The sequence below is a fragment of the Giraffa tippelskirchi genome, chromosome 4, assembly GCF_054371585.1.
Source record: "Giraffa tippelskirchi isolate mGirTip1 chromosome 4, T2T-mGirTip1v1.2.pri, whole genome shotgun sequence".
Lineage (NCBI taxonomy): Eukaryota > Metazoa > Chordata > Mammalia > Artiodactyla > Giraffidae > Giraffa > Giraffa tippelskirchi.
Window position 1 is genome coordinate 186,320,768 of NC_137278.1, and position 15,646 is coordinate 186,336,413.

The window sequence follows — 15,646 nt, forward strand, 5'->3', positions numbered from 1 at the left end:
GCTCATTAATTCATCCTCTTAACTCTGGCAACTGTTGTCTTTGATCATGTTCTAGTCCATTACCTACATTGTTATTTCTGTATTGTGACAAAAATCTATCTTCTGTGTATCAGAGCTGTGTACTGGTGGAAGGTGGTTAATTTTTATTTTTGTAGAAGTATTATTTGGCATGGTGGCTGTATTAATTTGTGGAGAGTACAGAGAGTCTGTCATTAGAGAATTAAAGAATACACAAGATAAAATTCAGCAACTTTCTGGTTAGTGCCTTGGTTGAGTCTGGTATCTGTAATATTAAACATGATAATTTACAGATTTTTTTTTTCTCCCAGGTGATACTTCAAGAGAATTCTAGTGGTTGGGAAGCTTTGAATTCCCTGTGCTGGGATTTTTCCACAGAAAATGGTGAGTGTGAGAGAAGGAGCATAAATTTGGATTTTAGTTTCTTCTCTCTTGTCCTTTTTATAAAAATGGCAAGCTACCTTGGCACAGAATATTAACATAACTTTCATTATTTTTTTTATTGTCGGTTATGTATTCAGGAATTCTTTTTGGAGTATCTAGAGGAGGCTAGGCACTTTGCTCAGCACTGGGTTTACAATGGTAAGCCAGATACACATGGCTTATGTCTTCATGGATTTTTTGTCTACAAAGAAGCACATAGCATCGTTATCATTGCAATATGTGTTTTGAGGGAAAAAAACATTATATAGGACTATATAGTAAAGGCAACTGAGGTGAGATCTGAAAGATGCAAATAATGATGGGGAATGTGGAACAGGAATCAAGAAATCTAGGCGGAGAAAATTGCATCTATGAGGTACTGAGGGTCTTGTCTTAGTTGAAGAATTGGAAAAAGACAAGAGTCAAGATTGGGAAGGACCTGATATTCGGCTGGAAAGGGAAACTGGTGAGTACTAGATTTGCTGGGATGCAGCAGAAGAATTCTGGTCTTTTTCCAAAGAACTGGGCCAGCCACATACATAATTTGTGGGACTCAGTGGAATAAAAATGCAAGGTGAAAATTCACACTCCTTTTCTACAAAAAACTTTTTATTAAGAATTTCAAGACACTGACAACAGAATATTAAACCAAGTATAGGATTGTTCTAAGCACTGTGCTTTGTATGACTGCATAGGTTACAAACCCAGGAAGTTGGCTCTGCCTAAAGGCAATGAAAAACCAAGGAAAAGGGTTAAGTAGAGGAGAGAGATGCTTGGTTGGCACTTTCTGTTGTTCTACCAAGGCGTGTTTAGTTAGTGAGGAACTGCAGAGGTAGGACTACAAATGATTACTAATGTGATCTTTACAAGTCTTGTGCCTAGATACATAGGTGTCCAGATGTGCTGTGCTAAGTCACTTCAATCTACTCTCAATTCATTAGTAGGGGTAGTAAAATGGTAAAGTCTGGGATTTTTGCTTCAGGTCATCCTATTTAACCATTACTTCAATACACTGAATAAATTTATCCTCTAATTATTTAACAACTCAAAGTTTCAAATGACTACCAAGAAGTGTCCTTAATAGTGTGCTTCTTTTTTGGAATCAACTGATATTCTGTGACAAAAGTATTCAGAATTCAGAATAAGAAAGAGGAAATAATTTAAAGGATACAAAAAGGAACAACTTCCTGCAAATCCTTCTTTGTTTCAATTATTTGCATATCCTGCTTAGATTATGCAGTCCTGCTGCTGTAACATAATAGGCAGCTTGTCTTTAAAAATACTGAGAATCAAAACTTTTGTCCATTATCACTGACAAAACAAGTCTTGAGTATTATATGATGTAGTAAGAAGTAAGCAAACCAGAAAAAAAAAAAATTCTGAAACAACCATTTTAGTTTTTACAATAAGAACCCTAATTTTTTTGTGTGTATGTACTTTGCCAACAAAGGTCCGTCTATTCAAGGCTATGGTTTTTCCAGTGGTCATGTATGGATGTGAGAGTTGGATGGTGAAGAAAGCTGAGCGCCGAAGAATTGATGCTTTTGAACTGTGGTGTTGGAGAAGACTCTTGAGAGTCCCTTGGACTGCAAGGAGATCCAATCACTCCATCCTAAGGGAGATCAATCCTGGGTGTTCATTGAAAGGACTGATGTTGAAGCTGAAACTCCAATACTTTGGCCACCACATGCGAAGAGTTGACTCGTTGGAAAAGACCCTAATGCTGGGAAGGATTGGGGGCAGGAGGAGAAGGGGACGACAGAGGATGAGATGGCTGGATGGCATCACCGACTCGATGGACACGAGTTTGGGTAAACCCCGGGAGTTGGTGACGGACATGGAGGCCTGGCGTGCTGCGATTCATGGGGTCACAAAGAGTCGGACATGACTGAGCAACTGAACTGAACTGAACTGAAACTACGGTGGAGGTAATGAAGATAACGATGACCTCCTTCAAAAGATACCATGGAAGTACTGCTACACTCAGTGCTCCCAGCCCTGCAGCAGGCTACCACAGACCCACGCCACTACTGGACACTCCTGGACACTCACAGGCAAGTCTGGGTTAGTCTCTTGTGGTGTCACTGCTCCTTTCTCCTGCATCCTGGTGCACAAGCTTCTGTTTGTGCCCTCTATGAGTCTATTTCCCATTCCTGTGTAAGTTCTGGCAGTTCTGTGGTGGGGTTAATGGCGACTTCCTCCAAGAGGGATTATGCCATACCCAAGTCTTCTGTACCCAGAGCCTCTGTCCCAGTGGCAGTCCACTGCTGACCCACACCTCCACAGGAGATGCTCAAACACAGTTCTGCCTCAGTCTCTAAAAATATTTTATTTTGTGGACATCATTCTTCTTTAGATACATGCTATGAAATGTAAGAAATTACCGTATTCAATACTGTTTGTGGTTTGACTATAAAAGCAAAGCATCCTAGAGGGTAATGTTACTTACATGAGTAAAATGTGGGCCAATGAAAGTGATTTAATTATCATATATTAATTTAGGATTTGTTAGTGTAGAGCAGTGCATAATGGGGAAGTGAGTGCTTGAATGAAAGTTACTTTCAGTGTAACAAGAGAAACAAGGCAGACACAAAAATAAATATGTAATAGTAAACAGTCACACTATAAGACCTGATCTGGCTATAGAGAACTGTACACATGAGGGGTAAGTAACTAGGATATCAGATACAGAGAGAGGTGATGAGCAGATGGGCCTAATCTTAAAGGTAGAGAACACTAAGGTGGATGTGGACAAAAGGAAGACTGGGAGTTGCAAAGGAAAGTTTGGGGTGGGAGGTGAGGCCTAGCCAATTATGAATTTGTAAATCTTGTGTGAGATAAAAACCAGTATCAGTATTAGATGGCCACTGGCAATGGAATTACATTAAGGAATGCTTTAGATTGATAGGATATTTAAAAAGTCTGCCAATCTAGGTGAGATGACAGAAAAATTAATTAAAATTAACACACATTTGGCAGAGAATAGGGTAGATAATTGTGCTGGGCTAGTTTAGGATTCTGATAATAAAATAAGACTTCATGAAGGAGGTGGAATAATTATTGAGCTTTAAAAGATAAGTATGAAACTGCTAGATAATTCATAGTCATTATTATTGCCCAATATTTATTTTTGTTGCTTTCTAAGTTGTTGAGTAAACTGTAAGATTTATATGCAGGGGAAACCAGGACCTCTCTCTCTGAAATGCAATTCCACCTCAAAGCACAATTAACTGAAATGAGTTAATAGTGCGATAGCATGGAATTATTTAAGTTAGACAAACACACCTGGGTTTAATTTAACTTGATAAACATATTCTAAGGGGTTAAAAAGCTTTGAAAATGGCTTGAAAAGACTATGAAAGCCTTATTGTTAAAAATATTTTAATTTGAAAATTAAAAAAAATATAGTTCTGATTTTTTTATGCAATTGAAACTCAATAATTGTACATACATGCTCAGTTGTGTCTGACTCTGTGACCTCATGGACTGTAGCCCACCAGACTCCTCTGTCCATAGGGATTCTCCAGGCAAAAATACTGAAGTGGGTTGCCATTTCCTCCTCCAGGGGATCTTCCCAGTCCAGGAATTGAACCTGGGTCTCCTGTATTGGCAGGTAGATTCTTTACCACTGAGCCACTGGGGAAGCCTCACAATTATATTGAAACTCAATAATTGTACATGGTAATAATGATAAAATTACTTGCCTAGGTCCACAGCTGATGATTCTTTCACTGCTTGTTCCACAGGCTCAGAGAGGAAAAAGCTAAGTACACAATCACTCTGAAAAATAAGACAAAATATATTTTTTTCATTTCATACATTTATTTATCATTCCTGTTTCTTAGTCTCTGAAAACACTGACCCAAATATAGAATATTTATAGATACCTGTTTTATTTATAGATTTATCTATATTTATAGATTCCATAAATAGGCAAAATATACTAGGAAGTTTATTAAGGCAGTGCTATAATTTTTCACTAAATTAAGCTAATCTCTCACAAGATTAGAATCTGGCTATTTTATATTTCTGTAAGAGGCTCAGATGTACACTGCTTTTAGAGCTCACCACAATGTTTACATTCTTGAACTTTACAATTATGCATCAATCTCACATGTTCTTTTTCTAGAAAATGTGTACTGTTGGACAAAGCTTTTGGAGAAAAATTACTCTCAGTAGGACACAGACACTCAGTGAAAAACCATTGCTCTTCAGGGTTCAGTTCTAGAAATGCTCACTAAGCTCTAAGCATTTTGGAATGTTAGGGGATATTTAGAAAGAGAAAGATGCAAAAGGTGACCTCTGTATTAGAACACAATCTGATTAGTGGAGGAAACAGATTGTATTGAATGCTTCAGCAGAAATTCTACTTCTGTGTAATTTAACTATAAAGAAGTGAGTGTGCTTCTCTTTTAAACTGAGATGATCACAAACAAACTGACATTTAACCTGGACTCCAAATAAATGGGCTAACTGATGAATCAGAATAACTTGTCTTTAGTGACATTGACAGGCATTTTGTTTTAAGCCATTATATTGACACACATTTTGTTTTAAGCAAAGCAGCCTTTCCTAAATTTTTTATCTGAAGGGCACCACTACATAACTGATTATTGCTTTTGACTATCATAAGCTGATCCCATATTAGCTGCAAAGCTGCCTGACATTCTCCATTCTCCCCAGCTAGCTTTGTTCTGTGCAGCGGCTCTTTCAACCTTTTCCAGAAACTTAAACTTCCAACTCTAACTCCTTTCCTGATGATTTTGTCTCCACTCTAGAGAAAAACAAAAGGCAGATGGAGATTCCTGATTTCCCGCCGAAAAATGCACTAATCTACAGATGCACAAAGTCATGTTTTCTCTTTTCTTCCTTCTCCAAGGGAAGAACTGTCTCTCTTCCCATCTATTCTAAATTGAATTGCACTCTCCCCCAAAATGTTGAAATCCTAATCCACAGTAGCTCAGAATGTGAACTTCTTTGGAAATAGGGTAACTGTAGATATAATTAGTTAAGTTAGGATAAGGTCATATGGTGGAGGGTGGACCTCTCATCTGGTATGGTGTCTTTATAAAAAGGGGAAATTTAGACACATTTCATGCCACAAAGATGGTGTGGAGAGACAGGGAGGAGATGGCCATCTATCATCTACAATCCATGGTGAGAGCCTGGGATAGATTCTTCCTTCACACCTGTCAGAAGAAATCAACCCTGTGACACCTTGATTTCAGGTGTTCATTCACAGCTTCGAGAACTGTGATGCAATGCATTTCTGTTGTTTTAAGTCACCCAGTGTATGGTACTTTGTTATGGCAGCCCTTGCAAACTAAAACACTGTTGAATGCTGCTCATGTCCTTCAGTGTCCCAGATTCTATACCTTTCTTCTCAAGAACCTTGTAGAATATCCCAGTCTATAGTCTTTTTCTTCCTTCCTCACTTCCCTCCCTCCTTCCCTCTCATTCTTGCTTTCTTCCTTCCCCTTCCTTTCCTCCCTCTTTCTTTCTCTCCCTCAAGAATCAAGTATGGGCATTTCTCTTCACTTTACAACCATATTTCTTTTTTTATGATGTTTACATTTCTGTCCATTTTATTACTAGCATCTTATTTAAAAGTAACTGCAAGGGTAGCCACAGTATACATAAAGCATGAAAAGACTATAGCCCTAACAGTTATTGCTAGAGAATTTTTCCTTCACCATTTCCATTCTTTCCAAGTTTTATTCCAGAAAGAGAGAGAAGGACGATTAATATGTCCATAAGGAGTAATTGCCATCACAATATTAACTTGGACAGAAACAATAAGGACCTGATTTAGCTGGTACCATCTTATTTTTCCAGGGCTTCCCTTGTGGTTCAGCTGGTGAAGAATCCACCTGCAATGCAGGAGACCTGGGTTCAATCCCTGGGTTGGGAAGAACCCCTGGAGAAGGGAAAGGCTACCCACTCCAGTATTCTGTACTGGAGAATTCCATGGACTGTACAGTCCATGGGGTCACAAAGAGTCGGACACGACTGAGCGACTTTCAGTTTCAGTTTTCAGTATCCTGTTTTCCCACTAGACAAGTTTTAAAAAAAGTCAAAGTTTTCTCAGTGTGGAAGAGTAGGACAGCTTTTACACTGACAAGGTACCCCAGATGAGTAGTAAAATTCCTCCAACCTCGCAAAGTATACTCACACGAAAACAATGTCTTGTCATTAATGTCCCTTTCAAGTCCTGTTATTTTTCTTCTCTTTGACACAAACTTACAGGAAGAGCTGTCAGTACACTGATTCCACTTCTTCAATGTCCTCTCACTTTATGATCTACCTGCCACACTCAGGTTTCTGTCATTAATCGAACTTTGAAAATGCCCTTACCATCATTTCTCTTGTTTAAGGTCTTTCCCCCGCTAAATCCAATGGAGATTTTCTTGGCCTTTTATATATATAGCTACTCCATTTTTAGTGAAAAATTCTCTTTCACTTGCTTTCTTGTTCTCCCAGTTTTTCTTCCATTTGTTCTGCCATGTCTTCTTACACTTTTTTTCAGGCTCCTTTTCTTTTTGCTTATGACTTCAGTTCTAGTGTCCTTCACTTCTAGGCTCATTTTTCTCATTGTTCTACCGTGTTCTTTCTGGGTAGTGTTATCCCCTTTGGTGGCTTCTATGTTCCCTGGTGGTTTAGGGGTAAGACTCTGAACTCCCGATGCAGGGAATCCAGGTTTGATAACTGGTCAAGGAGCTAGATCCCACATGGTACAGCTGAGAGTTCACATGCCACAACTAAGACCCAGAGTAGCTAAATAAATAAATGAATAAATACATAAATATTTTTTTAAGATAGACATTATCATGATCACAAATCTACGGTTTTATCTCCATTCTATCTCTTGAGCCTCAGCCCTCTACTTCACTACACCAAAATATCTTTTTATCGGCTTCCTTGACTGTTCTAAAGATAATTAAAACCCCCAAAGTACACAACTAAATGCATTTTCTTTTCCCTTGATTTGCTACTTCTTCCTGTGCATGCACGCTCAGTCACTAAGTAGTGTCTGACTCTTTGAAACCCTATGGACTGTAGCCCACCGGGTTCCTCTGTCCATGGGATTTTCCAGGCAAGAATACCAGAGTGAGTTGCCATTTCCTCCTCCAGGGGATCTTCCTGACCCAGGGATCAAGCCCACGGCTCCCCTATCTCCTGCATTGCAGGTGGATGCTTTAGCACTGCACCACCACTATACTGAACTGTATTTCCTCATGCTCTCTCACCTCTGCTTTTCTACATGTTCCTTTCTCTATCCTTTCCACCTCTGTCCACCCACTTGCCCAAGTTTTATCACATTCTCTCTTCTCTACTCATTTAGGCTAGTCAGTGTGATATCAAGAGCAGAGATCATTTATTCACTCATATCTAATAGAGTAGTTTTACTCAATAAATATTTATTAATAAAAACTGAGATCTGACTTCAGATATAGAATACATTGGTCTTCTAATGGAAATATTGGACTTCAGATATAGAATACATTGGTCTTCTAATGGAAATGTTGGTCTTCTAATGGAAATATTTTTATCTGTGTAGTAGTTTTATGCATCATTATAAACTAGTTGATTAGCAATTTTGATCTCTACATGTTGATCTCTTGTGAACTTGTTTAATAATCTATCTTCAAGAAATATATCCATATTCAGAGAGCTGACCAAATCAAGTTGTTTAGCTGGAGAGTCTGATGTCAAATTTCAGGCCGTGCAGAATTTGTGGAAGGAAATCTGACCTTCATTGGTTTACCAACCAGTCAGTTATTCTTCTCATTTTGGCAACATTTTGGCTTCACCTCCTAATGGTTATTAAACTTCAGTAGTAGGCAGAATATCTCCCCAATTAGCGTCTGAAATGTCACCGCTAGCTAATTATTCCCTTGTGTTTACACTGTCATATCCTTGAAAGGCTTATTTGTAATTCCAGGTGTGGGTGACATGCTTAATGCTAATTTCTTCTTGTGGCAAGATGGTTTTCACTCAATGAGAAACATGATCCAGTGTCAATGGAAGGAAAAATAATCAATAAAAATGATGATAGGATAGGAAAATTAATATTGCTGGATTTCAAAATAATCAATTAATTTTTTCCTCACATTTGGCTTTACTTGTGTACATGTATCCCACAGCTTTTTTTTTTAGCACATTGCACTACTGGAGAGTTTGGAGAATGACCGAAATGTTAGTGTTACGATTGCTTTCACTGATATCCTGAACCAGTATTTTCAGGTGAGTTTGTACTGCCCACCAGGCAGTGTGGCTGTCTTTAGTCATGTAGACAGTATACTGAGCAACTCTATGGGTACCTTGTTTTCATTGACTATAGATATACCCCTAGTCTGCAGGGCTCTCCAAATGTAGAGCTGCCAGATATAATAAATAAAAACAGATGATGCTCGGGACTGCCTTGGTGGTCCAGTGGCTAAGTCTCTGCTCCCAATTCAGGGGAGCTGGATGCTATCCCTGGTCAAGGAATTAGATCCCACATGCTGCAATTAAAAGATTCCTGCATGCCACAATGAAAATTGAAGATGCTGCATGCTGCAACTAGGACCTGGCACAGCCAGATAAATCAATCAATATTTTTTTTAATATATATGTTTTAAAAAAAAGATGATATCCATGCAATATTTGCAATGTGAAAAGTGAAAATGTTAGTCACTCAGCTATGTCCAACTCTTTGCAATCCCCTGGATTGCAGCCGGCCATACTCCTCTATCCATTGTATTGTCCAGACAAGAACACTGGAGTGGGTTGCCATGCCCTTCCCCAAGGGATCTTCCTGACCCAGGGATAGAACCTGGGTCTCCCACATTGCAGGCAGATTCTTTACCATCTGAGCCAGAAGTTTATTTATCTCATATTCAGATTTAACTGGGCAGCTTGCATTTTATCTAGCTACCCTACAGTGTGAGATGCTTAAAGATGTATGGGCACACTTTTGGTTGTCTCAATGACTAGAGAGTACAATTGGCAATTAATGAATAAGGCTACTTATTCTAAATATCCTGACAAACGCACAATATTCTCCCATCATAAAGAATGTTACTTTTCTGTTTAATTCTTCAAATGGTAATAGTTTCCCAGAGGAAAAACTCTACTTCATTCTAGAAATGAGAAAACTGAATATCAGTATTCATAAGGGGTTGACTGATTGAAATTAGTATAAAAAAGAATGTAGAGTATAATCGGTATGGCCAGGCGCGACTGTGTTACCACTGCCAATGACCTATACACATGAAGAATACCTAGGGGGACAGGTGTGCCTGCAGAGAGTTTTGCAGGAATACTCAATTCAGTTCAGTTCAGTTCAGTCGCTCAGTCGTGTCCGACTCTCTGCGACCCCATGAATTGCAGCACGCCAGGCCTCTCTGTCCATCACCAACTCCCGGAGTCTACCCAAACCCATGTTCATCGAGTCGGTGATGCCATCCAACCATCTCATCCTCTGTCGTCCCCTTCTCCTCCCGACCCCAATCCTACCCAGCATTAGGGTCTTTTCCAATAAGTCAACCCTTCGCATGAGGTGGCCAAAGTATTGGAGCTTCAGCTTCAACATCAGACCTTCCGATGAACACCCAGGATTGATCTCTTTTAGGATGGATTGATTGGATCTCCTTCAGTCCAAGGGACTCTCAAGAGTCTTCTCCAACACCACAGTTCAAAAGCATCAATTCTTCGGCGCTCAGCTTTCTTCACCGTCCAACTCTCACATCCATACATGACCACTGGAAAAACCATAGCCTTGACTAGATGGACTTTTGTTGGCAAAGTAATGTCTCTGCTTTTAAACATGCTATCTAGGTTGGCCATAACCTTCCTTCCAAGGAGTAAGCGTCTTTTAATTTCATGGCTGCAGTCACCATCAGCAGTGATTCTAGAGCCCAAAAAAGTAAAGTCTGACACTGTTTCCACTGTTTCCCCATCTATTTCCCATGGAGTGATGGGACCAGATGCCATGATCTTAGTTTTCTGAACGTTGAGCTTTAAGCCAACTTTTTCACTCTCCTCCTTCACCTTCATCAAGAGGCTCTTTAGTTCTTCTTCACTTTCTGCCATAAGGGTGGTGTCATCCGCATATCTGAGGTTATTGATATTTCTCCCGGCAGTCTTGATTCCAGCTTGTGTTTCTTCCAGCCCAGCGTTTCTCATGATGTACTCTGCATATAAGTTAAATAAGCAGGGTGACAATATACAGCCTTGATGTACTCCTTTTCCTATTTGGAACCAGTCTGTTGTTCCATGTCCAGTTCTGACTGTTGCTTCCTGACCTGCATACAGGTTTCTCAAGAGACAGGTCAGATGGTCTGGTATTCCCATCTTTTTCAGAATTTCCCACAGTTTATTGTGATCCACACAGTCAAAGGCTTTGGCATAGTCAATAAAGCAGAAATAGATGTTTTTCTGGAACTCTCTTGCTTTTTCGATGATCGAGCGGATATTGGCAATTTGATCTCTGGTTCCTCTGCCTTTTCTAAAACCAGCTTGAACATCTGGAAGTTCACGGTTCACGTATTGCTGAAGCCTGGCTTGGAGAATTTTGAGCATTACTTTACTAGCATGTGAGATGAGTGCAGTTGTGCGGTAGTTTGAGCATTCTTTGGCATTGCCTAAACAGGAGATGTCAAGAGTGAACGTTGACATTCTAGGAATCAGCCAACTAAGATGGACTGGAATGGGTGAATTTAACTCAGATGACCATTATATCTACTACTGTGGGCAAGAATCCCTTAGAAGAAATGGAGTAGCCATCATGGTCAACAAAAGAGTCCGAAATGCAGTACTTGGATGCAATCTCAAAAACGACAGAATGATCTCTGTTCGTTTCCAAGGCAAACCATTCAATATCACGGTAATCCAAGTCTATGCCCCGACCAGTAACGCCGAAGAAGCTGAAGTTGAACGGTTCTATGAAGACCTACAAGACCTTCTAGAACTAACACCCAAAAAAGATGTCCTTTTCATTATAGGGGACTGGAATGCAAAAGTAGGAAGTCAAGAAACACCTGGTGTAACAGGCAAGTTTGGCCTTGGAGTACAGAATGAAGCAGGGCAAAGGCTAATAGAGTTTTGCCACGAGAACGCACTGGTAATAGCAAACACCCTATTCCAACAACACAAGAGAAGACTCTACATGTGGACATCACCAGATGGTCAACACCGAAATCAGATTGATTATATTCTTTGCAGCCAAAGATGGAGAAGCTCTATACAGTCAGCAAAAACAAGACCAGGAGCAGACTGTGGCTCAGATCATGAACTGCTTATTGCCAAATTCAGACTTAAATTGAAGAAAGTAGGGAAAACCACTAGACCATTCAGGTATGACCTAGATCAAATCCCTTATGAGTATACAGTGGAAGTGGCAAATAGATTTAAGGGACTAGACCTCATAGACAGAGTGCCTGATGAACTATGGACAGAGGTTCGTGACATTGTACAGGAGACAGGGATCAAGAAAATCCCCATGGAAAAGAAATGCAAAAAAGCAAAATGGCTGTCTGAGGAGGCCTTACAGATAGCTGGGAAGAGAAGAGAAGTGAAAAGCAAAGGAGAAAAGGAAAGATATTCTCATCTGAATGCAGAGTTCCAAAGAATAGCAAGGAGAGATAAGAAAGCCTTCCTCAGTGATCAGTGCAAGCAAATAGAGGAAAACAACAGATTGGAAAGACTAGAGACCTCTTCAAGAAAATTAGAGATACCAAAGGAACATTTCATGCAAAGATAGGCTCGATAAAGGACAGAAATGGTATGGACCTAACAGAAGCAGAAGATATTAAGAAGAGGTGGCAAGAATACACAGAAGAATTGTACAAAAAAGATCTTCACGACCCAGATAATCACAATGGTGTGATCACTCACCTAGAGCCAGACATCCTGGAATGTGAAGTCAAGTGGGCCTTAGAAAGCATCACTACGAACAAAGCTAGTGGAGGTGTTGGAATTCCAGTTGAGCTATTTCAAATCCTGAAAGGTGATGCTGTGAAAGTGCTGCACTCGATATGCCAGCAAATTTGGAAAAAACTCAGCAGTGGCCACAGGACTGGAAAAGGTCAGTTTTCATTCCAGTCCCAAAGAAAGGCAGGAATACTAGGGCACTCTATTCTTCTGCACAAGCATAAAGCAACTGGGACATATTGATGAGTTATAAACAGAAAAATATGATATTTTACACTTGTATACTATATATTCTGGATAAGGGAATGGCAACCCACTCCAGTATTCCTGTCTGGAAAATTCCATGGACAGAGGAGCCTGGCGAGCTACAGTCAACAGAGTTGCAAAGAGTCGGACATGATTGAGCAACTAACACACACAATACTTATATGCCATAAGTATATTTCTAAGATATTTCTTAGAAAGTTTACAGTGCAGCATTGTGGAGGAAAGGAAAAACAGAAGCCAGACTTAGAGAATGTCATCAGCAAAATCCCTTGTAAGCTCAACATATTCTATTCTCCAAGTATTCCATTCTGCTTTCCTTGTAAGTTTCTGAAATGATGGTAGTGCTGTCTCACATTTCCCTTTATAACCCTGGTCCTGGTGATGGGATAGGTCTTCTCTTTGCATCTCCTTGCTCTTCTAATCACCACACTTGCTTCCTATCTAAAAATGGCCTGCTTTGAATATCCATGTCTACTACACAGCCCTCTCCCTCTTGTTTCACTTGTCTACTGACCTCTAGGTCACTGGCCTTTATTCCAAGAACATTTGAAATCCTGGAACATTGTCATTTTCTTCAATAGTACCAGTCACAATTCACACTTATTTTTTTTCTTTCTTTCTTTACAATTACTTTACAATATTGTAGTGGTTTTTGCCGTACGTTTACATGAATCAGCCAATTATTTTAATATTGACACAAAAGATACTTTTTTAAAAAAATTCATTTCATCCAGTCATCTTATCCTGCATCTCACTCCATCAGTCACTTTTGTTCTCTTGATCTTCTCTTGATCAATGACTGAAGCTCTTCCATTGTCTTGAGTTCTAGCCTCTGAGGCTACAAGCACCCACTCCCTCCTTTTCAGCTCACTTCCTCTAGTTATATAACTCGAACAATCTGTTGACCTTTACACTGAACTTAACCCCTCTCATATTCTCACATCCTTCCTTGGCCAATGTGGATCTCATGGTCGATACTTTTAATAACTCTCTTGCATACTCCTTCCAACTCCTTTGACCCTTTCTCCCTTTACGTTATTATTCACTTGCAAAAAACAAAAACAAAATAACTCTGGTTACTCTCTGCCAACTCTGCAACTGTAACAGGCCTGAAGAATGTCGCTGAAGAAAATCACTCACCATGCTTACTGATCTTACTGTCACCTCATGCCCACTACCATCGAATTGACATTCAAGATTTTCTGGCAGTTTTACACATATCACCATCCCATTTACTTTTCCATTCACCTGTAGGACTATTTAATGTCTTAACCTCACTCCTCAAAATGCGAACATGCTTGCTTCCTCTTTCAATTTTCTTGTTGATAGAAAAAACAGCAGCAGAGAAGAATTTTTATAAGCTCCCAACATCTATCATCTTACCACACCTCTGCCATTTTGTCTGCTACGTAGGTGGACTGCCTGTGCTCTAATTTGAGACTGATTTGGGCACCAGATAGCATGCCTTCTTGTCTACTTTAGGTCATCACTCTGGTATTTGGCTAAGTGCATCACCAATTTTTGATTCTTTAGTGGATTTTCCTACCAGCTTATACATATCATTCATTTCATTAAAAAAAATTCTTGACTTACATTTCCCTGCACACTATTTCCCCCCTCCTCCTTTGCCCCCCCCCACCATTCATCCTTAGAGCAAAGATTCTGCAAGGATTGTTTTCTTTTTTTTACCCCAAATTTCTCTCTCACATTCTCTTTTGAGCCCATTTTAATCAGGTTTTTGTTCCCAAGACTCTCATCAAACTGTCATGGTACATTCACCAAAGATATCCATTTTGCTAATCCAGTGGTCAGTTCTCAATTTTTGACCCATCAGTAGTATCTGAAACAGCATGTCATTCCTTCTTCTTTGAAATATTTCCTTCTCTTGGATTCCAGGCACCAGATTCTTTCAGTTTCCAACAGATTGCTTTTTCTCAGTTTCTTAGATTGATTCTCTTCCATCATCTCAAATTTTAAAATTGGTGTGCTACATGGTCTCATCCTCAGACCTCTTCTCTTTAATATTTACATTTTCACCCTAAGTAATATCCAGTCTCATGGCAAGAAAAACCAATTATTAGCTGAAACTCCAATATTTATATTTTCAGTCTCTCTTTCCCCTCAACTCAAAACAGTCAATTTTCCACTGGACATCTCCACTTAGAAGCCTCATAGGCAACTCAGTATTTTTGATCTAAACTCCTGAAAACCCTCACTCCCTACTGCTCCTCCTGTAGTTTTATCCATTGCAGCAAATATTCAACCAATGCAAGCTTGTATGGCCATAAATGTGGGTTGTTGGCTTGCATTTATCCTGATTAATCAGTTTGTGTACCCTAACAATTGTTAAGTATTTGGAACATCCCTCCTATGTAAAACATTATATACTTGGTGAATAAATTAATACATGGTTGGTGTTTATCTTAAATAATTTTAAAGTTATTGAATTTTGATATCAGTGATCCAAGTAAATGCACTAAGCTATATTAAATACTCTATGAGGTTATACATATTTTTTCTTTGCTAAAATAGATGTTTATTTAACTAATATAGGATTCTTAATATCTAATAATGTGTTTTTAAATTAGAAATTCACTCAGTAAAAAGTAAATCTAAAAGCCAACTGAACAATTTTAAACCAAAATCTGCATCAGCTTATATTTCAAACTCAGAGTTCATATTAATAGTTTGTTTACCAATTATATTATTAAGTCATTTGTAATTTACAATAATTGATTTTGAGAGAGTTGATCAATTCAAAGTCATCTAAAACCTAAGTGTTTTTCTAATATCATATGAATATATTCTTGTTCTCAAACACGACAGTTAAATCCTTGCAAAGATCAGAAGTAATGTAATATGACACTGAGATCAATTTTTTCTTTCTTTAAAATAACACATTAAGAATTCCCATTTATTAACTGGCCAGCCAACATCTAGAACTGACTGCAAGATTTAGTTTCAGCAAGTTAAAACAGTAAGCTAAATCTATCTCTCTCAAACGCCGTGAAGCGCTGTAAAAATA

At 39.0% G+C, this 15,646-nt stretch overlaps 1 protein-coding gene across 2 annotated transcripts in view; it reads right to left on the reverse strand.

Annotated features, from left to right (window-relative positions):
• PIK3C2G (phosphatidylinositol-4-phosphate 3-kinase catalytic subunit type 2 gamma) overlaps positions 1–15,646 on the reverse strand; it is a 387,527-nt gene that overhangs the window by 45,207 nt on the left and 326,674 nt on the right. For both annotated transcript variants that reach the window (XM_081592337.1, XM_081592336.1), the window contains one exon: positions 4,146–4,221. In XM_081592337.1, the coding sequence (XP_081448463.1) occupies positions 4,146–4,221 (76 nt within the window). The remainder of the gene's footprint in view (positions 1–4,145; positions 4,222–15,646) is intronic.